A 25,856-nucleotide genomic window follows, 5' to 3' on the forward strand; every position below is an offset into this window, starting at 1 on the left:
TGTGGTATCATGAGAGGCTAGACCGCGGTGCGGGGTGTAGGGCAGTGCATCAAAACCGGACAGAGCGTGCAAAAGTGCGTTCAAACAAAGAAGGTCAGAAAGCAAAACATAAAATTACTTTGAACACAAAAAGTTTCTCCTCGCATTGGATCCTACCAATGGTATCCTCAACTCAAAGTTCCTCTGGCATAGACCTCTGTTTGTACCAGGTACGCTCTCTCTTGCATGGTGTGTGTGTCCAGCCTGTTGTCCTCTCTCCCTCCCCCACCTGAGCTCCCACCTCAATCAGAGGACTGAGGCGCACCTGTCGGCATGGTGCATTCTGGGAGGTGTAGTTCTCCCGTCAGCCATCTTGTGGCTTGGTAGCCACTCACAGACAGAAACGTACCACCCCTGTACCACACGTCCTCTCGTGATGCCACAGAATGTAAAGAAAACACTGTAGTAGTGTTGGTGTCTCATTGGGCCTCATTCACCAATATCTTCCTAAGTTATTTCTTAAATTTGTTCTTAAGAAAGTTCCTAAGAAAAATCTACGTGTGATTCGTGACGTGTTCCTAAACAGCAGAATTGTTCGCAGGTGTGGTCTTAGAATGATGAATCCCAGTATTTCGTGAGTTGAAAGCTTGTGCCCCGTTGCTCCTATTTAGCATAGGTAAATGCCCCGTTAATTCCCATAAAAGGGCATGTTATGGCAGGGCCGTGTTCACACTCAGAGACATGTCAAAAAGACGCGGTAAAGACGGTGGAGGCCTCCACAAAAGACAGAAAAACGTTTGTAATTCTGAAGTGGAGGTACAGCTGCAAGAAGTTAGCGACAAACGACACATCATATTTAATAGCGTCAGCGGTGGATACAAAGCAGTAAATAAAACCGATGCATGGAATGCAATTACTCATTGAAGGATTTAAATTCTTTGTGTCTATTCCAATATGTAATGATGGTATTCAATGACGCAACTCTGTGTTCTAGAAAGAGTGGTCTGGAGTCGCAGAGGTCCGATAATATCAGCTTTAATGCAGCAGTTGGAAATCAACAAGTACAGAGCTCTGGGGTTGTCTTCGTTACCCTACCCGCAACAGAGTTTTGGGTTGGTTCACGAAGTCCAACTGGCTATCTGTCCCTGCCCCAGCATATACAGTGCAATTAAAACAGAAAGATGAAAAGAGGGTTGAGTTTGTTCTCTTGTGCATCAGGGAGTTGTTCTTGCCTACGCGTCCCACCTGCTCCGGTGCCGTCTCCACCCGGTTTCAAGGTTGTTTCTGAAAATGAAGAGATAGAGACAAAATACAGCCTTTTTCCCACACTCTGTGGTCGAAACTCGTCTGGATTGTTCCTCTTTCTCCGCCCGCACCCCTGACTCCACCCGCCCTGTGTGAGACACAATGTTTAAGCCTGAGCACACTTCTAAGTTCATAAGACAGAACTTAAATAAGCACATTGCATAACTTTCACAAGCACAATATATTCTTTACTGTTACAAATATCCATGAGGACTGCTCCTGGTAGCCTAAATCGTCCCAACAGGTACTCGTCACTCTCTGCAAATAAATCGGTATGGTCACGGAAGATGCGTTCCCTCCTCAGCGATCTGCAAAATTTTGCAGCAGCAATAAATATGGCATTGTGTGGTGTAGTCCTAGTGTGCGGAATAAGTAAGTAAGTAAGAGTAAGTAAGTAAGACTTACTCTTACTAGATAGAATAGGATAGATTCAAGATGGCGCCGATGAAGGCTGCCTCGGTCGTTAGGTGCACTCTTTTTTGTCTTGTTTTGTCTGTTAATTCAGTGTTCTGCCAAGATTTCCGAGGTTCTCTAACAAGAGAAGTACTTCTAAAAATCAGGACTACAACTCCTGTGGATTTATTTCCCACTTTTCTGCTTCCAGCGGCAGAATTAGTGGGAATTATAGTCAAAGCCACCCTCGGCTTTGTCCTAGCAGCGAAGCGTCGTAGGAGAGGCAAACGAGCCGGTGCTCTGGTGCAACTCCGTCGGCGTGGGGCATGCACAGCGTTACCGGGGATATTTCTCTCCAACGTGCATTCACTGAGCAACAAACTGGATGAACTTCAGCTTCTGGTGTGGAAAAACAGAGACTTTCATTCATCTTCCGTTTTGTGCTTTACGGAGACATGGCTGAGTGAACTGATCCCAGGCTCTGCGCTACAGCTAGCAGGTTTCTAACTGCTTAGAGCGGATCGTGACCCTGTGCTCTCTGGCAAAACGAAAGGCGGTGGTATTTCTTTTTACATTAACAGTGGCTTGTGTGAAGATGTGACAGTGATTCTGCAGCACTGTTCTCCTGATCTGGAATCATTTTTATTAACTGTAGATCTTTTTACTCTCCACGAGTTTGCATCATTCATTCTGGTTGGTGTCTACATTTCTCCGCAGGGTAGCGTCAACGAGGCTCAACGTGTGCTCGCCAGCCAGATACTGAGTGTGGAGCATGAAAATCCGGATTCCTTGGTTATTGTGCTAGGCGACTTTAACAAAGGCAATCTCACTCAAGAACTCCCAAAATATAGACAATTCTTCAAATGCCCTACCAGAGAAGGAAACACCTTGGATCACTGCTACTCTACAATCAGCAAAGCATACCATGCGGTCCCCCGAGCAGCACTGGGTCACTCTGACCACGCCATGGTCCACCTGATTCCTGCATACAGGCAGAAGCTAAAGCGCTGTAAGCCTGCTGTGAGGACATCAAAACAGTGGACCAGTGAAGCTCTGGAGGATCTGCGGGCGTGCTTGGACTGCACTGACTGGGACATGTTCATGACTGCTACCAATAGTCTGGATGAGCTCACAGAGGCTGTGACATCATACATCAGCTTCTGTGAGGTCTGCTGTATACCAACACGCACCAGGGTGAGCTACAACAACGACAAACCCTGGTTTACAGCTAAAATCAGAAGTTTGAGGTCAGCGAAAGAGGCCGCGTTTAGGAGTGGGGACAAAGACAGTTTCAAGGAGTCGAAGAACAGGTTTAGCAAGGCGGTGAGGGAGGCTAAACGACTGTACTCGGAGAGACTAAAACACCAATTCTCTGCAAACGACTCTGCTTCTGTCTGGAGAGGGCTCAGGCAGATTACCAACTACAGAGCCCCCCACTCCACTAACGACTCCCACCTGGCCAACGACCTGAATGAGTTCTACTGCAGATTTGAAAGACAATTGGACAGTCCTGATCTACCCCTTCCCACCCAGGAGGCCTCCCACCTCCCCCCTCTACAGTGACGACTCTCTCCATTCAGGAGGGTGAAGTTAACAGAATTTTCAAGAGGCAGAATCCCCGCAAAGCAGCTGGGCCGGACTCTGTCTCTCCAGCCACCCTCAAGCACTGCACTAACCAGCTGTCTCCGGTGTTTACCTACATCTTTAACACCTCCCTTGAGACATGCCATGTGCCAGCCTGTCTCAAGTCCTCCACCATCATCCCTGTGCCCAAAAAGCCAAGGCCAACAGGACATAATGACCACAGACCCGTCGCCCTGACCTCTGTGGTAATGAAGTCTTTCGAGCGCCTGGTGCTGGCACACCTTAAATCCATCCCAGCCCTCTACTGGACCCCCTGCAGTTTGCCTACAGAGCCAACAGGTCTGTGGACAATGCAGTTAACATGGCCCTCCACTTCACCCTACAGCACCTGGACTCCCCAGCATCCTATGCCAGGATCCTGTTTGTGGACTTCAGCTCTGCCTTCAACACCATCATCCCTGCCCTGCTTCAGGACAAGCTCTCCCAGCTGAACGTGCCTGATTCCACCTGCAGGTGGATCACAGACTTCCTGTCTGACAGGAAGCAGTGCGTTAAACTGGGAACACAAGTCTCTGACTCCCGGTCCATCAGCAACGGATCACCTCAGGGCTGCGTCCTTTCTCCTCTGCTCTTCTCCCTGTACACCAACAGTTGCACCTCCAGTCATCCGTCCGTCAAACTCCTGAAGTTTGCGGACGACACCACCCTTATTGGGCTCATCTCTGGTGGAGACGAGTCTGATTATAGGTGGGAAGCGGCCAACCTGGTGACCTGGTGCAGCCAGAACAACTTAGAGCTCAATGCTCTTAAGACAGTGGAGATGGTTGTGGACTTCAGGAGGAACACAGCCCCACTCACCCCCATCACCCTGTGTGACTCCCCAGTCAACACTGTGGAGTCCTTCCGCTTCCTGGGCACTATCCTCTCCCAGGACCTCAAGTGGGAACTGAACATCAGCTCCCTCATCAAGAAAGCACAACAGAGGATGTACTTCCTTCGGCAGCTGAAGAAGTTCAACCTGCCAAAGACAATGATGGTGCACTTCTACTCAGCCATCATTGAGTCCATCCTCACCTCCTCCATCACCGTCTGGTACGCTGCTGCCACTGCCAAGGACAAGAGCAGACTGCAGCTATCATCCGTACTGCTGAGAAGGTGATTGGCTGCAATCTGCCTACCCTCGAGGACCTGCACACCTCGAGGACCCTGAGGCGAGCGAGGAAGATTGTGGCCGACTCCTCCCACCCTGGACACTCCCTGTTTCAGTCACTCCCCTCCGGCAGAAGGCTGCGGTCTATCAGGACCAATACCTCACGCCACAAAAACAGTTTCTTCCCTTCCGCTGTTGGCCTCTTCAACAAGGCCAAGGGACCACACTGACTCAAATGACTTATTGCCTAAAACACTCTGCTTTTGCACTGCACCATAACATGGTATCTTGTACATTTGTATTTTCTGTAATATTTGTATTTTTGTATTTTTATATTGTAATTTACGGCAACTTATATTTATCCCACTTAGTACTGCTAGTTTATGTACCCTTAGTATAGTTAGTCCACATATTTAAATTTTAGGTATATGTTTATTGTATGCACCTTCCTGCCAAAGCAAATTCCTTGTCTGTGCAAACTTTCATGGCGAATAAATCCCTTTCTGATTCTGATTCTGAGAAGAGCCGGATTATAGGGAAGCGGCCAACCTGGTGACCTGGTGCAGCCAGAACAACTTAGAGCTCAATGCTCTTAAGACAGTGGAGATGGTTGTGGACTTCAGGAAGAACACAGCCCCACTCACCCCCATCACCCTGTGTGACTCCCCAGTCAACACTGTGGAGTCCTTCCGCTTCCTGGGCACTATCCTCTCCCAGGACCTCAAGTGGGAACTGAACATTAGCTCCCTCATCAAGAAAGCACAACAGAGGATTTACTTCCTTCGGCAGCTGAAGAAGTTCAACCTGCCATAGACAATGATGGTGCACTTCTACTCAGCCATCATTGAGTCCATCCTCACCTCCTCCATCACCGTCTGGTACGCTGCTGCTGTCGAAGTACAATAATCCAAATTTGTATCCAATATCCAAGTTTTTAAAACAGCACGTAAAAGGCAGCAAAGTATGATGCAAAGTGTTTATTAGCATCCAACACAGAGGAACGATTCCAACAAACGTGAGTGTGGTCTCGAGATCAGACTGACTTTTTCTCCGGACATTTGTCTATATATCTGCTTTCCATTATTTTGAGATCTTTTGTCATTGGTACATTATCTCTGGTCACAGATGCATTTATGTATTTCACGCCTGGTTGGTCAATGGTCACAAAATTTACATTGCTCGTACTTTCCCCCTACTTTCTCTTTCCAAGGCCCACGTGGGGCCATGCAGCCCAGCTGCACAGGGACACTGAGTCTAAGGACATAAATCTGTCCCCTGACATCAGGCGGTTGTAGTTCTCTATCTGGGCTATGTAGTCCTTCATGGGAGAGGCCTACACACATTCTTTTCTCTCTGGCACTCAAACCCCATGTATCTGGACTTCCACATTTGGCCATGTTTTAGTGGCAATTCTAATCCATCAACAGCTTTGCATCTGGTTTTCAATAATATAGCGTATAAAAGTAAAAAAGGTGATTAAGTGGTTCTATATCAATCATATAAACCATGATCATTTCTCCATCGTCATAATTACAACAGTGTGCTGATAATTTCTTCATCACTGCCACTGCCAAGGAAAAGAGCAGGCTGCAGCGTATCATCCGCACTGCTGAGAAGGTGATTGGCTGCAATCTTCCTACCCTCGAGGACCTGCACACCTCGAGGACCCTGAGGCGAGCGAGGAAGATTGTGGCCGACTCCTCCCACCCTGGACACTCCCTGTTTCAGTCACTCCCCTCCGGCAGAAGGCTGTGGTCCATCAGGACCAATACTTCACGCCACAAAAACAGTTTCTTCCCTTCCGCTGTTGGCCTCTTCAACAAGGCCAAGGGACCACACTGACTCTAATGACTTCCTGCTTAAAACACACAGCTTTTTGCACTGCATTACAAAATTGTATCTTGTACATTTGTATTTTTTGTAATATTTGTATTTTTATATTGTAATTTACGGCAACTTATATTTTATTTTATTGTATATTTTATTTAATTCTAATTGGGTGTGCTCAAGCCTTCGGCGAGAGCACAACCTTTGTTCTCTCACATATATATTATTATTATGTATTTTTTTATTTTTTTTGCCCCCCTAAAACTCAGTCAATATTTGGCCTACATAGACAACGTAGGTGTCAAAAGTTTTGTCTTGGTAGCGATTGAGTTGCTTCTATTGGAATTTACGTTCTGTTGCATGGTTTAGGCTTAAGTTAAGTTTTTGTGGCGAAAAGTGAAGCTAACGGTGGCTAATTTGCTAGCCACAGTCACTAACGTCACTGCGTCACTAACGTCACGAAAACACGCGTGACTAACTTTGGCAGAACATTCGTTTCGCATCTGTTAACTTGGGGGATAGCTAGGCTAACTATAGCTTTACTGCAAGGCAGCTGCAGAAACGCCACAAGAAAAGAGGCCAGGGTGATAACTATTTACTCATTTTACTTTGTGATATGACACACAATTGTGATGTGTAATGTACAATATAAGCTGATATTATTAAGGAAGTACATCTACTTTCGGAAACAGTAGTCTACTATTTCACTGAAGTATTAGCATCATGACATTAGCCTGTGTTGCCCGGGCAACACATACTACAGTGGTCTATAATGTAGCGTTATCTGTTTTCAATCGTTAAAATAAACATTCCTCACATATACATTTTCGTTGTAGGATTTATTCTGACATTAGTAAACGATTTGTTGGTGAAATTACCATTACCTGTGGTTTCAAACCAGTGTAGCTCACTGCAACGCTGTAGCTTACGCGAGACACACTACAAAAACATCTACACTACACAGCTGTAGGAAGTCAAACGGCGACAGAACATGTTCGGCACTCCCCTTACTTACTATCTACTAACCTGAACTTCATTGCCACAGCCTAAACGTTGTCAATCTGTTCATGAAAATAATTAATTTCAGCTTAAACCGTACAACGGAACGTTAAATCCAATTCAACCAACGCAATCGCTACCAAGACGAACACAGCAGTAGTCTAGTACTGTACCGTAGTAGTACAATTTACCGGGGCAACTTCTCCACACAGGGCTATATCGCATTTTGCGTTGTTACTGACAATGATCGCTACCAGTGAGCTTTTTATGAATGAACGATTTTCCACTAAATAAATGTCAAGCTTATTTACGTTTTTGGGGGCATATTTTCAGTTAGCAGATGGTACTGTTTGAATCGCGATTCCATCTTCTACTGCCGGGTAACGTCGTAGAATAATCTTCAAATGGGGTTCTTTATTATGAATGAATGCAATGAGTAGGCTAAATGCCTGAAAATATCACGAGAAGGGAAAACTTAAAAGGACATTTAAATCATAGAGATTAGGTCAATTTTTACACCGGTCTGCCAAATGTATTAGTTTTGATTCAGCTATGAGGCTGCCTCTTGCAGGGGAAATGAGAAGAAATCTATTTCATTCTACACTTCACTCGTATTTTGAGTTGTAAATGAGCAGCAAAAAAATATGCTTTTAAATCTATGTAATGTTTATTAATAATAAGTATGCATTTTTATATAAAATATACAGAAATATCAGTTGTAAACATTTCATAAAAAACGGACCCCGCCTGTGCAACCGACGCAAGCAAGCACACCCTACAATTTCCCCAGAAATTGTACCCTCTCTAGTTCCACTTAGTACTGCTAGTTTATGTACCCTTATTATAGATAGTCCACATATTAAATTTTTTGGGTCCCTATATGTTTATTGTATGCACCTTCCTGCCAAAGCAAATTCCTTGTCTGTGCAAACTTTCATGGCGAATAAATCCCATTCTGATTCTGATTCTTTATTTATATAGCACATTTCCTACAAGAATTGTAGCTCAAGGTGCTTTACATAAAATCAATAATACAAGTGATAAAAGTAATAATTAAAATAGCAAATTATAAAAACAATAATATAACTAATAAAAGTAGTAAAACCCTTCTGAGATAGTCTGAGAAGGTTTTAAGCTGTCTTTTAAAAATGTCTAGCGTATTTGCTTCCCTAATATTTATGGGTAATTTGTTTCATAGTTTTGGGGCGTAATTGACAAAGGCCGAATCACCAATCTTCTTAAGACTGCTTCTGGTGACCTCTAATAGGCCTGCATTTGATGATCGCAGTGTTCTAGCTGGTGTGTAATTTATAAGGGAGTTAGCAATGTAGCTAGGTCCTTGTCCGTGTAGAGCTTTGTAAGTGAGGAAAAGGACCTTAAAGTCAATTCTGAAGGTAACGGGGAGCCAGTGTAGAGTAGCTAGGACAGGACTAATGTGTTCTCTCCTTTTAGTTTTGGTTAATAATCTAGCTGCAGAAATTTGAATGAGCTGTAGTCTTTCAGTGGTTTTCTTGGGAAGACCAGTGAAAAGTGCGTTACAGTAGTCCAGCCGGCTGGATATAAAAGCATGAATTAACTTCTCTGCATAATTTTGGTTTATGAATGGTTGTACCTTTGCTATATTCCTCAGGTGAAAGAAAGCTGTTTTGGTCACTTTATTAATGTGAGCGTTGAAATTCAAATCTGAGTCCAGGATTACTCCGAGACTCGTCACCTCTGGTTTAAGACAGGGGGTTAAGCCTCCTAGATTCTTAGTAAGCATCTCTCTTTTGGATTTGGGGCCACATAGTAGGACTTCGGTTTTGTCTTCATTTAATTTAAGAAAGTTATCATTCATCCATTTGTTTATTGCCAACAGGCAGTTGGTAATGGAATTGATGGCCGTTGCATCGTTGGGTTCAGTGGATATATATAGTTGTGTGTCATCCACATAGCTATGGAAATCTATGTCATGTTCTCTGATTATGTCGCCGAGTGGTAACATATAAAGAGAAAAAAGTAATGGACCTAAGCAGCTTCCTTGAGCAACCCCGTAGCATTTCTAATGTTTCTTGGACCTATGGTCTCTTAAACTAACATAAAACTTCCTTCCTGGTACTGACCTTCCGAGCAGTGAACGGGACTGCACCCGTCTACATCAAGTCTCTCCTGCAGCCTTACACCCCCACCCGTCACCTAAGGTCTTCTTCAGACAACCGCCTGGTGGTCCCACCGCTCAAGACCGCCCGGTCCCAACACAAGCTCTTCTCCTGTCTGGCCCCCCAGTGGTGGAATCAACTCCCCACCTCCATCAGAGACACTGACTGTCTCTCCACCTTCAAGAAAAGGCTCAAGACGCACTTGTTCCGGGAGTACAACGGTACTTAGGAACGGTTCGCTTGACCCGATGTTAGTTTCCTCAAGGATCACAATGACTCTTGCTTAGAGACTTGTTGCTCTTGTGGTTAGTGGTAACTGATTTACATTTTTGTTCTCGCTGTGATATATTGTTTTATTACTGTTGCTTGCTTTTTTCCACAGGTACACTTGCACTTGTAGCTGTTCATGTTGTTTAATTGTAACTTGTTTAACTACATGCTCTTATGGTTCTTCCCTTTGGCACTTACTTTGGTTGTTCACAATGTGTGCTTCATATTTTGGCTACTCGCGATGTTTTTTGGCTATCTTGTTGTTATGATCAGTGACCTATGCACTTTGTAAAGCTCTCTCTTGGAAGTCGCTTTGGATAAAAGCGTCTGCTAAATGAATAAATGTAAATGTAAATATGATTTCATCCAGTTCAATACACTATCCGTGAACCCAATAAGCTTTTCCAGTCTATTGATTAGGATGTCGTGATCAATGCTGCACTGAGATCTAACAGGATAAGGATAGAGACTATTCACACACAATGGCAATTCAAAGTGCTTTACAAATGAGTAAGTGTAAGTGTATTGTGTATTTATTAAAACAAACATATAACTGTGTAAAATAATGAAAATTATAAAGGAGAGAAATATTCAATTTCAAATTAGAACGGCCAAAAATGGTACTACTTACTTTGCGCAAAAATGTCAGCTCTCAATTGTGTGTAAGAGTGCTCTTGGGTGTGCGTAAATTCTGTTCTTACCTAAGAACAAATCCCAAAAAGGAAAACATTGATAAATGCCAGAATCTTAATGAAAACTGTGTAAGTGGGGTTTGAGCAAACCCTATTTGTGCAAAATAAGTAGTTATACCGTTTTCGTCCGTTCTAATTAAAAATTTTATATATTTCTCTCCTTTATAATTTTCCAACTAATAACTTTCATTATTTTACACATTCTTTTTGTTTGTATTAATAAATACACACTACACTTACACTTCTGCTCATTTGTGAAGCACTTTGAATTTCCATTGTGTATGAATTGTGCTAGGCCTATATAAATACAGTATTTTACAATCGCTATGACAATTTTTTCAATACTTTTAACAAGTTTCCTAAACTCTTGACACAGTTAGCACAACATCCGTCTGTATTGGCTATACCATTAACACATTTCTTGTTGCTTTGACACAAAATGCATAGAATAAACACATGTTAAATGCCTGAACTTCTTTTACACACAAGCTTAACCAAAACCAAAACAATCGATTTTTACTGCCCAATTTACCAATGCTTTCACACTGTATGTCGGAACAGATAACATCATGTTCAAAACCTAACTTATTGGCTAAAGTCAAAGTGAACAGCTGTTCATATTGTAAATTGAAATACAAACATATCCCCTGTATTTTATTCCATTGCTACTGAGAAACAGCTGGTTGAAGTTATGCAAATACTGTAAATCACAGCTAATTCCCAACTCGGAAACACTCAAGTGTTTACAGTAAGAGGACCTCTTTGGGCTGATCTTATGTGGAAAAAGAACAATACAGAGAAACACGAAGAAAGAAAGAATATGTAATGCCTGCACGAGGGAGAAGAAGACCATTACCAGGACAAGGGAGAGGAGTTAAAATGTGTGGTGGTGCTCAGAGAAGGGCCAGAGCTAGGGTAACTGATGAAATATTGTAAATGGCAGCTATATTGCATATTTCTTGCAGTAATGTCCTGTTGCAACTGAAGCCTTTACTGCAGCAATTATGTTTCTGTCTTCTTTTTTTCAATACAGTAACCGTACATTCTATAAAGCTACTCTGAGATGGGTCATTCATTTTTTGTTCTGAATTTCTGCAACAAAAGAAACAAAATGCATGCATTTACTAAACCCAACAAAACTAAAATGTAAAGAGGCTTCAAAAGAAACTGCATTGCAAAACACAATCTATGATCCATATACTGTGCGACCTGACACATATACTGTATAATATAATGCAGTTTCTGTAATTTCATCTGATGTTAGTGTTTTTTTATGACATGTGCTATGATTGATTAAATGTTCCTGTTGAAAGAGAACGTGTGTTAGTGTTTTGGTAGACATGGTGTAATGTTTAGTGTATTTTTGTGTTATGAAAATTAATGTTTGAGTTTAGTTTACAATGTGTGATTTTGAGCGTGAAATTAACAGTTTTGCCAATTGTGTGTGGTAGGTGTGTTGGTGCATTAAGAGTTAAGGAAACTTGTTAGATGTATTGAAAAGATTGTCATAGCGATTGTAAAAAAAACGTTGCCATCCAATAATAAGTGACTTATCACTGTATTTATAGGCCCAAAGTAAGCTTATTCCACACACTAGTACTACACCACACAATGGCGTATTTATTGCTGCTGCAAAATACTTCTCCAGATACAGCGTTCACTGCATGAGTAATGGCATTCCATGCATCGGTTTTATTTACTGCTTTGTATCCACCGCTGACGCTACTAAATATGATGTGTCATTTGTCGCTAAGTTCTTGCAGCTGTACCTCCACTTCAGAATTACTAAAGTTTTTCTGTCTTTTGGAGTCGAGGCCTCCACCGTCTTTACCACGTCTTTTCGAGCTCACAAGCTTTCAACTTATGACATATTGGGATTCATCATTCTAAGACCACACCTGCGAACAATTCTGCTGTTTAGGAACACGTCATGAATCACACGTATACTTTTCTTAGGAACTTTCTTAAGAACAAATGTAAGAAATAACTTAAGAGATATTGGTGAATGAGGCCCAATGAACCTGACTATAAGATGTGATACAAATGATCTCAAACAGGCAGAAACACATTGGGCCTCATTCTCGAACGCAGTTAAGAAGAATTTAAGAAGGAATTTCTTCTTTATTTGATTTAGGCAAACATTTGGCATTCATGAAAGGTTTCTCATCTGGGATTTGTTCTGAACTTCAGAAGACTTTCCGAACTCGAAATAGCAGTCGTAAATCGGCCAGTTGTCTCAAATGCGATTCCTTAAAAAAACACAAGGGGAATTGCATTTAAGAAAATTCTGCGTGTTAGAAGTGTTAATGAATTTGTGAGAAATCGTTGGTGATTGCGTTCACATCAACTCTGCAGACATACTCGGATCAAAATAATTATAATAATTTACCTTGCTTAGTGTGCACACTGTTAGATCCAGTGGAGAACAATTCCACTGCTCATCTTACTGGTATGATGTTGTATGTGACAAATAAAACCGTTAAGTTGCACTTGGACTTGAACATCATCACTGATCACTCGACCTATTTAAAGGGACGAATGTGCATATGGAAGCAAATTGTTACCAAAATTCTAATGAAAATGCCTTTTCAGAAATGCATTTGCAATTTAAGAATGTGGCTGCATTATTTGACTCATAAATAAAATTAGTAATCAATCATCCTATTTGCATTTTAATTTTCTTCAAGAGTGCTCAATCTTTCACTTAATTAAAATGAAAAAGAAATAGACATTTGAGATTTAATTTTCAAAACATGCCCCAGCAAATAGATACCAAAATTCAATTTGAAATGTAAAATTTGTGAAAATGAAAATGCATTTCCAGAAAATGCATTTTCATTTTCAAGAACGTGGCTGCAAATTTTTATTTTTTCAAATTTTACATTTCAAATTGAATTTTGGTATCTATTTGCTGGGGCATGTTTTGAAAATTAATCTCAAATGTCTATTTCTTTTTCATTTTAATTAAGTGAAAGATTGAGCACTCTTGAAGAAAATTAAAATGCAAATAGGATGATTGATTACTAATTTTATTTATGAGTCAAATAATGCAGCCACATTCTTAACCCTTGTGCTGCCTTCGGGTAACATGACCCAAAGGTTCATAATGAACCATCGTTGTGTTTACCCAATTTTACCCAATACAAAAACAAATAAAAATAATTTATTTTAACCTTCGCAATGTGGGGGGTCTGAGACAGCCCAACGGTTAAAAGAAAATGTTTTACTTTGTTTTTGTATGCGGTAAAGTTGTCGCAATACGACGGTGGGTCACAACGACTGATGGGTCAGAATGACCCGAAGATAACACAAGGGTTAAAATGCAAATGCATTTCTGGAAATGCATTTGCATTTGAATTATGGTAACGATTTGCTTCCATACGTGCACCCTAGGCATACAATATGGCACAATTGCTTTTCGCTTGGACATAACGTGCGTTCGTGTTGCTTTCCTAATTGTGTCGATTCTGACTGCATACGTCATTGCTGTTGTGTGCCCTTACAAGGAGCTGTCGGGGCGTGTATGTATGCAAATTCAGGAGCACGAGGACGCGCTTTCAACTTAAGAAAACTCTTTCGAGGGAGCACCAAGCCCCCACCCTCGCCCCTCGGCTTGAAGCAACGGCCCCGGTGGATGTAAGTGGTATTGCATTTCGTGTTTGACTTCCGACTCTTCCGGTCGTTTTTATTCTATTAACTTTTACAAAACTATCTCCCCCAATAATTTTTGTTCGATTCTCGAACCTGGCTCATACTACTAGCTTTTTCATAGAATAATTTTTCCTGCTTTTTGCTAAGTTTGAAACCAATCCGAAATGGTTAAACTAGCACCCCATGTATTTGCTTACGTCAATAAAAGTTGCCTGCAAATGTGCTCGCGGATACTAACAGGGCACGAGCACAAAAGTTCACATTGGCCGATAGCCGATTTACCTGGAGCTGAAAGAAATGGCTTGAGTTGCCTGCCCTGTTGTAGCAAGTTTAGCAAATGGTTGTCACACATAATGAAATGTTGTTAATATAGTTTATTCCCGTTATTTTAAAATAGATTTGATTTTTCGTAAAAACGTTCATGACATGATGGCAAATATTATATTATGTTAAGCGTGAGCATAGATTGTTGACATGTCTATCTGGAGCAAAGACGAAGATTAATAGTACTTTAACTGATAACCACAATAGGAAATTATATATATATTTAAATAATATTAGTCTTGCCTTCAGAAGCTTTTGTTAAACACACTCATTATTCTTTTTTTGATCGTGTCAAAGCCAGACTGCTTTTGTGGGACAATGAAGGTCCTCAGTGACTATGTTTCACCCCCACTTATATCTGATGGGAACGTCTTGTATATAGTTCTGTTAATATGCCCCTTTCAAAGGCACGTTCAGTAAAGTAGATTATATTTTAGACACACTTCTCAATTTATTACATTATTACCAAGTCTTGTTAGATCACGTTATATCCATTAATAGGCGTTTGGGTTAGGGTTAACCCTACAAAACCAATTTTAGGTTGAACATATAAAACACAAGCCACATTTCTACACTGATGTTAGATTGAAGGCAGTGTGATTTTCGTGGCATTTCGTTTGAATATAAAGTTGACAGTAAGCTATGGTAAGTCTGCATTATGGAAGATTTCTGTTACAAAAATAACTATTAAGCTTTCTTTGCCTGGCGAGACGGAGCTAAGTGTTCATGTTAACAGTTTATTTAATCCGATACAATGCGTTGGAAATCATACTCAAATCACGAAGAAAAAAACCAACATATGTGATGAGTTCCATCTAGAATAGCCCTATATTTAGCCCTATAGCCTATTTCTAAAAAACAAGTGAAAGGAATGCTATACAGTGACAGCATACATTTCCGTAAAGTTTGCATCATGTCTCTGATTCTTATCGGACTTGTACCCCATTCTGCCACTGCAATGCCTTAGCTCACACGCTCGCAACCATATAAATCTATGCTCGCGACTGGTTGTCGCAAAGTATGACGTGTACAGCTAGTTGCAAGCGTGCACGAGGTCTTGGAGCTAGGGAAAAAAAGAGCCACTGTTTAAAGCTAGACCGAAAGAGTCGGAAGTGGAAAGATGGCGCGGTCCAGTTTCGTACTCTCGCTTGCCTCACTGCGCCACTGAGCACTTTTCATAGAAATGAATGGGGACGCCATCTTGGAAGACAAAAGTTGCTTCCTATAGTTATATTAACTCTATGGGGAGCACAGCTCAGAAAACTTCTGCTGCGTAGGAACACATTTTCAAGCGTTCATGAATTTGGCGGATGTATTTTTCTTACGTTGTTTTTCCGAAGCCCGTAAGAAACATTTCAGAAGAAACTTCAGAAAATGTTTGAGAATGAGGACCAATGTCAAAAGACAGTTCCGTCGAGTTAATTCCTGCACGCATAGCATTTTGTTCAAAAACATGCAGACTTTTTGAAGTGCAGACATGAATGAATTGACGTGTTTACTTCCTCTCCAAAGAATGTATTAATTTAAATAAACAAGTTGAGAAATAATGCCACTTTAACTGTTCAAAAGCCATTGGTTAATTGACATAAAATAAAGAAAGGGATTTATTCGCCATGAAAGTTTGCACAGACAAGGAATTTGCTTTGGCAGGAAGGTGCATACAATAAACATATACCTAAAATTTAAATATGTGGACTAACTATACTAAGGGTACATAAACTAGCAGTACTAAGTGGGATAAGAATATAATTAAATATACAATAAAATATAAGTTGCCGTAAATTACAATATAAAAATACAAAAATACAAATATTACAAAAAATACAAATGTACAAGATACCATGTTGTGGTGCAGTGCAAAAGCAGAGTGTTTTAAGCAATAAGTCATTTGAGTCAGTGTGGTCCCTTGGCCTTGTTGAAGAGGCCAACAGCGGAAGGGAAGAAACTGTTTTTGTGGCGTGAGGTATTGGTCCTGATAGACCGCAGCCTTCTGCCGGAGGGGAGTGACTGAAACAGGGAGTGTCCAGGGTGGGAGGAGTCGGCCACAATCTTCCTCGCTCGCCTCAGGGTCCTCGAGGTGTGCAGGTCCTCGAGGGTAGGCAGATTGCAGCCAATCACCTTCTCAGCAGTACGGATGATACGCTGCAGTCTGCTCTTGTCCTTGGCAGTGGCAGCAGCGTACCAGACGGTGATGGAGGAGGTGAGGATGGACTCAATGATGGCTGAGTAGAAGTGCACCATCATTGTCTTTGGCAGGTTGAACTTCTTCAGCTGCCGAAGGAAGTACATCCTCTGTTGTGCTTTCTTGATGAGGGAGCTGATGTTCAGTTCCCACTTGAGGTCCTGGGAGAGGATAGTGCCCAGGAAGCGGAAGGACTCCACAGTGTTGACTGGGGAGTCACACAGGGTGATGGGGGTGAGTGGCGCAGTGTTCCTCCTGAGGTCCACAACCATCTCCACTGTCTTAAGAGCATTGAGCTCTAAGTTGTTCTGGCTGCACCAGGTCACCAGGTTGGCCGCTTCCCACCTATAATCAGACTCGTCTCCACCAGAGATGAGCCCAATAAGGGTGGTGTCGTCCGCAAACTTCAGGAGTTTGACGGACGGATGACTGGAGGTGCAACTGTTGGTGTACAGGGAGAAGAGCAGAGGAGAAAGGACGCAGCCCTGAGGTGATCCGTTGCTGATGGACCGGGAGTCAGAGACTTGTGTTCCCAGCTTAACGCACTGCTTCCTGTCAGACAGGAAGTCTGTGATCCACCTGCAGGTGGAATCAGGCACGTTCAGCTGGGAGAGCTTGTCCTGAAGCAGGGCGGGGATGATGGTATTGAAGGCAGAGCTGAAGTCCACAAACAGGATCCTGGCATAGGATGCTGGGGAGTCCAGTTGCTGTAGGGTGAAGTGGAGGGCCATGTTAACTGCATCGTCCACAGACCTGTTGGCTCTGTAGGCAAACTGCAGGGGGTCCAGTAGAGGGTCAGTGATGGATTTAAGGTGTGCCAGCACCAGGCGCTCGAAAGACTTCATTACCACAGAGGTCAGGGCGACGGGTCTGTAGTCATTATGTCCTGTTGGCCTTGGCTTTTTGGGCACAGGGATGATGGTGGAGGACTTGAGACAGGCTGGCACATGGCATGTCTCAAGGGAGGTGTTAAAGATGTAGGTAAACACCGGAGACAGCTGGTCAGCGCAGTGCTTGAGGGTGGCTGGAGAGACAGAGTCTGGGCTTGTAGTTGGTAATTTGCCTGAGCCCTCTCCAGACAGAAGCAGAGTCGTTTGCAGAGAATTGGTGTTTTAGCCTCTCTGAGTACAGTCGTTTAGCCTCCCTCACCGCCTTGCTAAACCTGTTCTTCGACTCCTTGAAACTGTCTTTGTCCCCACTCCTAAACGCGGCCTCTTTCTCTGACCTCAACCTTCTGAGTTTAGCTGTAAACCAGGGTTTGTCGTTGTTGTAATGGAATGGAAATGTATGTAATGGAATTCTGTTTTACAATTTATTGTATTACCTTGGAAAATAATGTTAAGAATATAAGCAGATGACTTTATTCTGTATAACATTTTAGCCTCAATGGATACAGGATTCATGATTGTGTTAAAATTATTATATATATTTTATGTGGACTGCAGGATAATCATAAGTAAGTAAGTAAGTAAGTAAGTAAGACTTTATTTATATAGCACTTTTCATACAAGAATTGCAGCTCAAAGTGCTTTACATAAAATCAACAAAAACAATAATACAAGTGTTGATCTAAAACGTTTAACAAACCAAACTAGCCGCACTCTATCTGCGGTCTCTCGAATCCATCTTAGATCCGAGTTGCCACTTGCAGTTTCTAATACACCTACATGACAAGGGGGTAGACAGGACGAGACTAGAAAGTTACAGCATAACATGAGAAGAGAGGAGGAGAGCAACACCCAGACAATGCTCCTAGAGGAGTACAGTGTGGGAACAGACAAAAACCTCAGCACATAAGCACAAGAACATTTACAAAAACACGTGACTTGCAACGGGGAGGTGGGGGGGGGGGTAGACAAGCAGCATCTGGACCTGCAGCCATGGTAGGCGCTGGACACAGACCCGCCAGCCACCCTGGGGAAACAAGCAGGCGAAGGCGTTGGATGGGGGTGGGGGGGTGGTGATATCTGTAGTAGGTGAAAGTTAATGTGTGAGTAGGTCTGGGTTGGCGCCCTCGACCTCCATAGCTTCACTGGTCCACTGTTTTGATGTCCTCACAGCAGGCTTACAGCGCTTTAGCTTCTGCCTGTATGCAGGAATCAGGTGGACCATGGCGTGGTCAGAGTGACCCAGTGCTGCTCGGGGGACCGCATGGTATGCTTTGCTGATTGTAGAGTAGCAGTGATCCAAGGTGTTTCCTTCTCTGGTAGGGCATTTGATGAATTGTCTATATTTTGGGAGTTCTTGAGTGAGATTGCCTTTGTTAAAGTCGCCTAGCACAAGTCTGATTCTGATTCTGATAAGGCCTTAGAAACTAAGCAGAGCATCTAGACAAGTTACAATCAATTATGGCATATCCGTTCTTGGACAACCCTGTGGAGAGGGGCGGAGCAAGGGTTGTGTCTCAGGGGGGGCGAAACTGATTGGGGGCCCCCCTGTTATTAATATTTTGCAGTGCAATAAAATATAACAATAAAAAGTAACCAATGGCAACCTCTATTGTGAACAGCACATATTAGCCTATATAATAAATGTGTTCAGTCATCATAGCCCATAATGTGCGGACAAAATGTAGGCCTAGGCCACTAGCCTCGCATTCAGCATTCATTAGAATCCTTCACACACAGTAGGCCTACACAAATCCATGCATAACATGGGTTTAATGATCTGTCCATTTACCAAATACACTATATTCAAATTCAACGATAAGATGTCATAAACCCTCCAAAATGAAGTTAAAGACAGTAGCCTATAGTCATCCTAACAGTGACAACTAATAATAAACAAACATAGGCCTATAAAACAATTCTTTCAGCAACAATTTGGGCAAGCTACACGCGAAACCAAGCCCCCATGAAAAAGAAAACGAGTGTGCAACACACACACACGCGTGACGCGCACTACAGTTGACCACCTACAGGCATGCTACGATTGAACAAAAATTCTACTAGACTATAATCATTTTCTTTTCCGAACTGACATGTATTGTGCATCTCTCAAAACCAGCAAACTCATAGCCGACACACAGGTCAAAACACAAAACATTTATCAATTTCAGACGGCTGAAAGTCCTCTCTGCCTTAGCACTGCTTATCGGAATTGTCAAGTACCTAAATGCGATAAAGAATGGCAAGGGTGGGGAAAGCACAGTCCATGTCGTTGTCAATGAGAAATGGTAGGATGCTGTGTGTGTTTAGTTCATGTTTTTCCATGCTCAGCTCACGGTACATGGTACAAAGTGTAACAAATTCATCCACCACATAATTGGCCTTAGACAGATATTCCGAATAGAACTCTGCAAGCGCTCTAACATTCCGAGCAGCATCAGGGTGACAAAAATGTTTCGGGTTCATCACAGCAAATTTCTCAGCCATTCTCCTGAAATCAGCAACGCGATGCTCAAACTGCGAAAGTTTACTCATCTATCCTACTGTACGTCTACTACGTCTCTACGTCATGTAAACAAATTGAAAATGTATATATATTTAGTAAAATGGTCTTTTAGTTAATCCCCATGCTTGATGCAGTAACAGGAATGAATGAGACACTAAAACCACCTGATGATCACGACAATCCTTGTTCATACAACTAGCCCAGAAACACTGCGCCACAATAATAATCTCACCTACATCTGAAGGAATCTGATATATTTTTGCGAAGAAATTGCACACAACTATATGGAAAACTATATTTAGTAAAATTGTCTACCATGGATACAATCAACGTTTGCCAAAGAGAAATTATGAAAAAAAACATATCGCGAGGCCCCTTCGGGTGCGGGGCCCGGGGTTTACGGCGCCCCCGCCCCCACCCCCCCTCCGCTACTGCCTATGGATGAAGGTGCTCAGATTAAACAAAGAGCGTTTATCCCACCAGCCCCAAGGGTCTTCAGAGACAGAAGTAATGCTTCCCTGACCAGTATGTGGAAGAGGTATAGGTTCAGCAGGCCCAGCATAGTTTATCTTGATAGATTTTATAGTCATTCTTAAATATTGCCCAGGGTGCCCCTTAACGCAATAAATTATAGTGTGCCCTCTATAAATGTCAAAACATGTCTTAATGAGTTTCTTTAAGGAAGATAAAATGTGATGCAGTACCCTATAAGGTGCCCTTACAATGGTCTATTTTTGACTGTTCGCGTGCCCTTACTTCCAATGGAAAAGGGTGCTGTCATGAAGTGCCCTTTATGCTGCCCCTACATGACAGTGTCCCAAATGGTGCCCTTTCCAAAGAAGACGATTAGATGCTGTGCCCAACAGTCTCCCCTACAATGTGCCCACTAGGGCAAGCTTTCCCAAGTGAGGCTGTGACGACACTTGGGGTGTCGTCCCATTCCCATTGTTACACTGGTGAGAGCCCATGTTGTGCAGTAGCAATTAACATAGGCAGACTATGTTAATTGGAAATATGGAAATATGGGACAGCTGTCCATACACTGTCAGCCAGAATAGTAATAATTGGATTTGGATTAAATATGCACGCGTAATATTATAATTATATATTCTTAGTCATGCTGAGCAATTTTAAATGACTGTTCTGCCAAGCAAAGTGTGCTACAGTTTGGGTCACCTTCTGATCTGAAAGATTGTGCTGGATCTGTGCAATAATACTTATTTCAGTGAATCCCATTTTAGTCATGGTTATCTTTCCCTTTTATCCTAAAGCTCAGCATTTAGCCTATCAGTTAATAAATGTGTGTGGCGAAGTATTGCTGCCACGTTCTTTTTTGAGCCATTATTCTCAATCTCCTGTTGAGAATATTGACCATAGGCTACTGTCAGAATGGTTTCAGACAGCTCATCAAATTACGCTAATTAGGCTATCAGTAGGCCTAACTGCATATAGTTATGTTAAGTAGATTTGGTATGCCTACAATTTACGCATTTTAACGGTCCTAATGGCTTGACAAGTTGTCTCCATTGCCATGTTAATTGCGGCAACATTGCCCTTTTTGGGGACAACTCCAAAAAACTCAAAAAATCAATTTACGCTGCTGAAAATAACACCCCTCTGCTGGTTTTGCTTTTTTGCGACATAACTCCTCTTTTCGACGATTGCCTTATCTGGGCTGCACAGTCCAAGCTTATTGGGGTCTAGTTTGAATTAGCGTTGTCTGTTAGTGGAACAGAACGTTAGTGGAACGGCTTGAGGTTTAAGTCTAAGTTGACGTTTACCCAAGTGAGACTTATTTGTGTAAGCGCGACTTGCGTTAGCGACGTTGATGGAACAACCCACTGGTGAGAGTGGGACCTGTGTAGCAGGTCAACCTGAATTTGCAGGTAGGCTACATTAGATGACTGTCATGCCTATTAGAGGTCAGTAAAATATAAAGTAAAGATATGTCGTCCCATAGCGGTTCCATAGCCTTTAGTCAGATATATTTTCATCATAATAGATAAATATTGGTATTAATAAGATATTAATTGTACAAAAGTTAGTTTCTAAGAACACAAAAGCAAGAACAAAGCTTTTAAAGTAGGTTTAATTTTCAAAATGTACCAAGTTTACAAATTGATAAAAATATGAAAGCCTTTGATTAAAAATATAAAACAAGCAAAATATATTTAAAGTTTTTTGGTGAGAAATTTCCTGTGACATAAGCACCAACACTGTCAAGGCAACAATTTTGGCCCTGCCCGAAATTTTTACTTGGAATGTTACTGAGCATTTGGAGATCTTAATCCAGTAAGTTTTTTTTATTATAAAAATTTATCTGACAAAATGATAATTTAATACAACCACTTTCTGCTTTATTAAGTAGCCTACTATGGTATGAATTCATGTTTCAGCAATAACAAATTAGAATTTAATGATAATCACTTCACTAGTTCAACTCTTTGTGGTGATTATCCCCCCCCCAAAAAAGCACCCAGAAATTGTATGCAACTTCACGCCACACTCTTCCCAGTTCAGCAAGCAGGACAGTCAATGTTTGTGTATGAATAAAAAACATGCATGCATTTAACAAAAAACTGACAGTTACACCATTTCAAGATCAACAACAAAGGATTACTCTGCTAAACATGTAAATAAAGTTGTGTTGGTCACAATACTTGAACAAATAATACATTTTCATCAAGTTATGGGAGATTGACTATGCCAATACTGGTTATTAAACCTGTGTGGTGTCGTTAAGCCATTTTAAATTAAATTCATTCCTTTTTTAAGTACACCCTTATATGGCATACAGACAGTGAACAACACAAACATCAAACCAACATCAATACAACATTCAAGGGGTAAATATAAAACATACTCTTAAACAGTATGCACATGGTCTGGTTTCCTTACAGAATTTAGATTTCCTGTGTGCCCTGTCCAAAACTGATTCTAGTATACCTACTTTTAACAATCAACCAGAATGTAGGTATTGGTTTGAAAGATTGTCTTAACCACTTCCAAAATGTCACTCACTTAAACAACTTACAAGGCTTATGTTTCAAACAAGTTTCAAAACTATTTAAGCAAAATATTAAGGACAATGCTACAAAACATTCAAAACTAATGTAATGTACAAAATAAACAACATTTTATGATTAAACCAGGGGCGTAGACAGAATAATCTTTTTGGCTAGGTAAAAAATATGGATATGCATCTTTTCATATATTTTTTTACTTATTTACTATTCGATGTGCACCCGGTGCATCATTTTTCGGACATATTTTCATTTTTGGGTAGGCCTTAGAACAAATTGGGTAGTCCGGTGCCTACCCAAGCCTACCCGTGGCTACGCCCCTGGGTTAAACACACACTAAAGGTCTGAAGAAAGGGAAAAACATTAAAGACATGGATCCTGGCTGCCATACAAATTGACCTTGAATTCATACCAGAAATTTGGGATGAACTTTGACATTTTGGGAGATACAGTGCAAGACATATTGGCTAGATTTTTCAGGCTGAGACCAACAAGCCTATCAGAAACAACGGTGGGTAAATACCTTTGTTGCCCTTTCTTTGGTGTGCACAGACATATTTAACATGTTGTATCTTCCCCCAAAAATGTAACTTTGATTCTATTAAGAGAACTAGCTAACTTGACAGTAAAAGTATTTACTAATTTAGAAATTTTACTTTTTTATTTATTTTTGGCCTGGACATTGCAACTACCTGCACAGTGACACATTCACATGCAATATTTACAAAGAAACTAACAATATATTTGAATTTGCTAGACTGCACAATGGCAAAGGATCAAAATAATCTAAATTGGACTGATGGCTGTGAAAAAACTTAAGTTGTGTGTTAGATAGGTGTTAATTTCAAGCTAATGAAAGATAATTATTTTAATTTTCCTGATGATTTTTTCCAATTCAGATAGGGCATGTCAAACTAATTGAGGGCACAGCCTCTTCTTTATTGATGCATTGTACCAACAGCATCGGGGATGTCCCAATTTCCCTTAGTGAAATCTATGCAGGGGTTTGGCTGGCCCCTCAGCTGTGGACACACTTTAGGTTTGGAGATGGACAGTAGACAAAATGAGATAAAGAAACAGCAGATGCAAATTTATCATGTTACATACTGTGTGCGATGAAGGCTTAAATTTGAACCCTACATCTCAGCCATTATAACACATTGGTGTCTTTTGGTGTGTCAAGATGTGAGCAAGATGCTAGCCAGTTCCAGTTCTGTGGATGACATGCAGATCTATGGTTGTGAAGGCTCAAGTGAGCCGTATTCCCAGCACCTGCTCCAATTCTTGTCTTCTTTGCTGCACCTTAGCAAACATAAAAAAGGTGATCAGCCTCTCTACAGGTGAACTATGGTGTACTCACCATGTGGATCCTCTAATATAATAAAACTTTATTTATATAGCACATTTCATACAAATATTGCAGCTCAAGGTGCTTTACATATAATCAATAAAAATAATAATAAAAGTAATAAAAGTAATAAAACCCTTCTGAACATCAGGCCGCAGTCTTTGCGGTATCTTGGGCCAAAGTCTTTGTAGTTTCCCAATATAAATCTAAATGTAACTCAGCAAAAACACAGGCCGCAGTCTTTGCGGGAATCCAAAACGCATAAGCTGCAGTCTTTGCGGTATCTCGAGCCACAGTCTTTGTGGTTTCCCAATATAAATGTAAAAAAATGTAACAACAAAATACAAGCCGCAGTCTTTGCGGGAATCCAAAACACACATGCCGCAGTCTTTGCGGTATCTCAAGCCACAGTCTTTGCGGTATCTCGAGCCGCAGTCTTTGCGGGAATCCAAAACACACATGCCGCAGTCTTTGTGGTATCTCAAGCCACAGTCTTTGCGGTATCTCGAGCCACAGTTTTTGTGGTTTCCCAAACAAGCCGCAGTCTTTTCGGTATCTCGAGCCACAGTCTTTGTGGTTTCCCAATATAAATAAAAATGCAACTCAACAAAACACAGGCCGCAGTCTTTGCGGGAATCCAAAACACATAAGCTGCAGTGTTTGCGTTATCCTGAGCCACAGTCTTTGCGGTATCTCGAGCCACAGTCTTTGTGGTTTCCCAATATAAATAAAAATGTAACTCAACAAAATACAAGCCGCAGTCTTTGTGGGAATTCATAACATACAAACCATGGTCTTTCCGGTATCTCGAGCCACAGTCTTTGTGGTTTCCCAATATAAACAAGCCGCAGTCTTTGCGGTATCTCGAGCCACAGTCTTTGTCGTTTCCCAATATAAATAAAAATGCAACTCAACAAAAACACAGGCCGCAGTCTTTGCGGGAATCCTAAACACATAAGCCGCAGTCTTTGCGGTATCCTGAGCCACAGTCTTTGTGGTTTCCCAATATAAATCAAATGTAACTCAACAAAATAAATCAAATGTAACACAATCAATAAAAGCAGTAAAACAATTCAAAACACAATCCGCAATCTTTTGCGGGAATCCCAAAAATCGATAAAAACAATAATGCAAAGTAGTAAAACCCTTCTGAGATCAAAGTAGTTAAATGCTTTTGGTAAAAAGATTTTAAGATGTCTTTTGAAAATGTCTAGTGTGTTTGCTTCCCTAATATTTATGGGTAATGTGTTCCATAGTTTTAGGGCATAATTGACAAAGGCCGCATCACCAATCTTCTTATTCTGGTGACCTCTAATTGGTCTGCATTTGATGGTTGCAGTGTTCTAGCTGGTGTGTAGTTAATAATAGACTTAGCAATGTAGCTAGGTCCTTGTCCGTTTAGAGCTTTGTATGTGAGGAAAAGGACCTTAAAGTCAATTTTGAAGGTTACAGGGAGCCAGTTTAAAGTAGCTAGGACAGGACTAATGTGTTCTATCCTTTTAGGTTTGGTTAATAATCTATTTGCAGAGTTTTGAATGAGCTGTAGTCCTTCAGTGGTTTTCTTGGGAAGACCAGCAAAAAGTGCGTTACAGTAGTCC

The 25,856-nt window shown here is 41.5% G+C and overlaps 1 protein-coding gene across 3 annotated transcripts in view; it reads right to left on the minus strand.

The window, feature by feature from the left end:
• Positions 1-21,974: 21,974 nt before the first annotated feature.
• smarcd2 (SWI/SNF related, matrix associated, actin dependent regulator of chromatin, subfamily d, member 2) overlaps positions 21,975-25,856 on the minus strand; it is a 45,484-nt gene continuing 41,602 nt past the window's right edge. For all 3 annotated transcript variants that reach the window (XM_067245586.1, XM_067245587.1, XM_067245585.1), the window contains one exon: positions 21,975-24,212. In XM_067245586.1, coding sequence (XP_067101687.1) covers positions 24,061-24,212 — 152 coding nt within the window. In that variant the 3' untranslated portion in view covers positions 21,975-24,060. The remainder of the gene's footprint in view (positions 24,213-25,856) is intronic.

This window comes from Osmerus mordax, chromosome 10 (genome assembly GCF_038355195.1).
Source record: "Osmerus mordax isolate fOsmMor3 chromosome 10, fOsmMor3.pri, whole genome shotgun sequence".
Classification (NCBI taxonomy): domain Eukaryota; kingdom Metazoa; phylum Chordata; class Actinopteri; order Osmeriformes; family Osmeridae; genus Osmerus; species Osmerus mordax.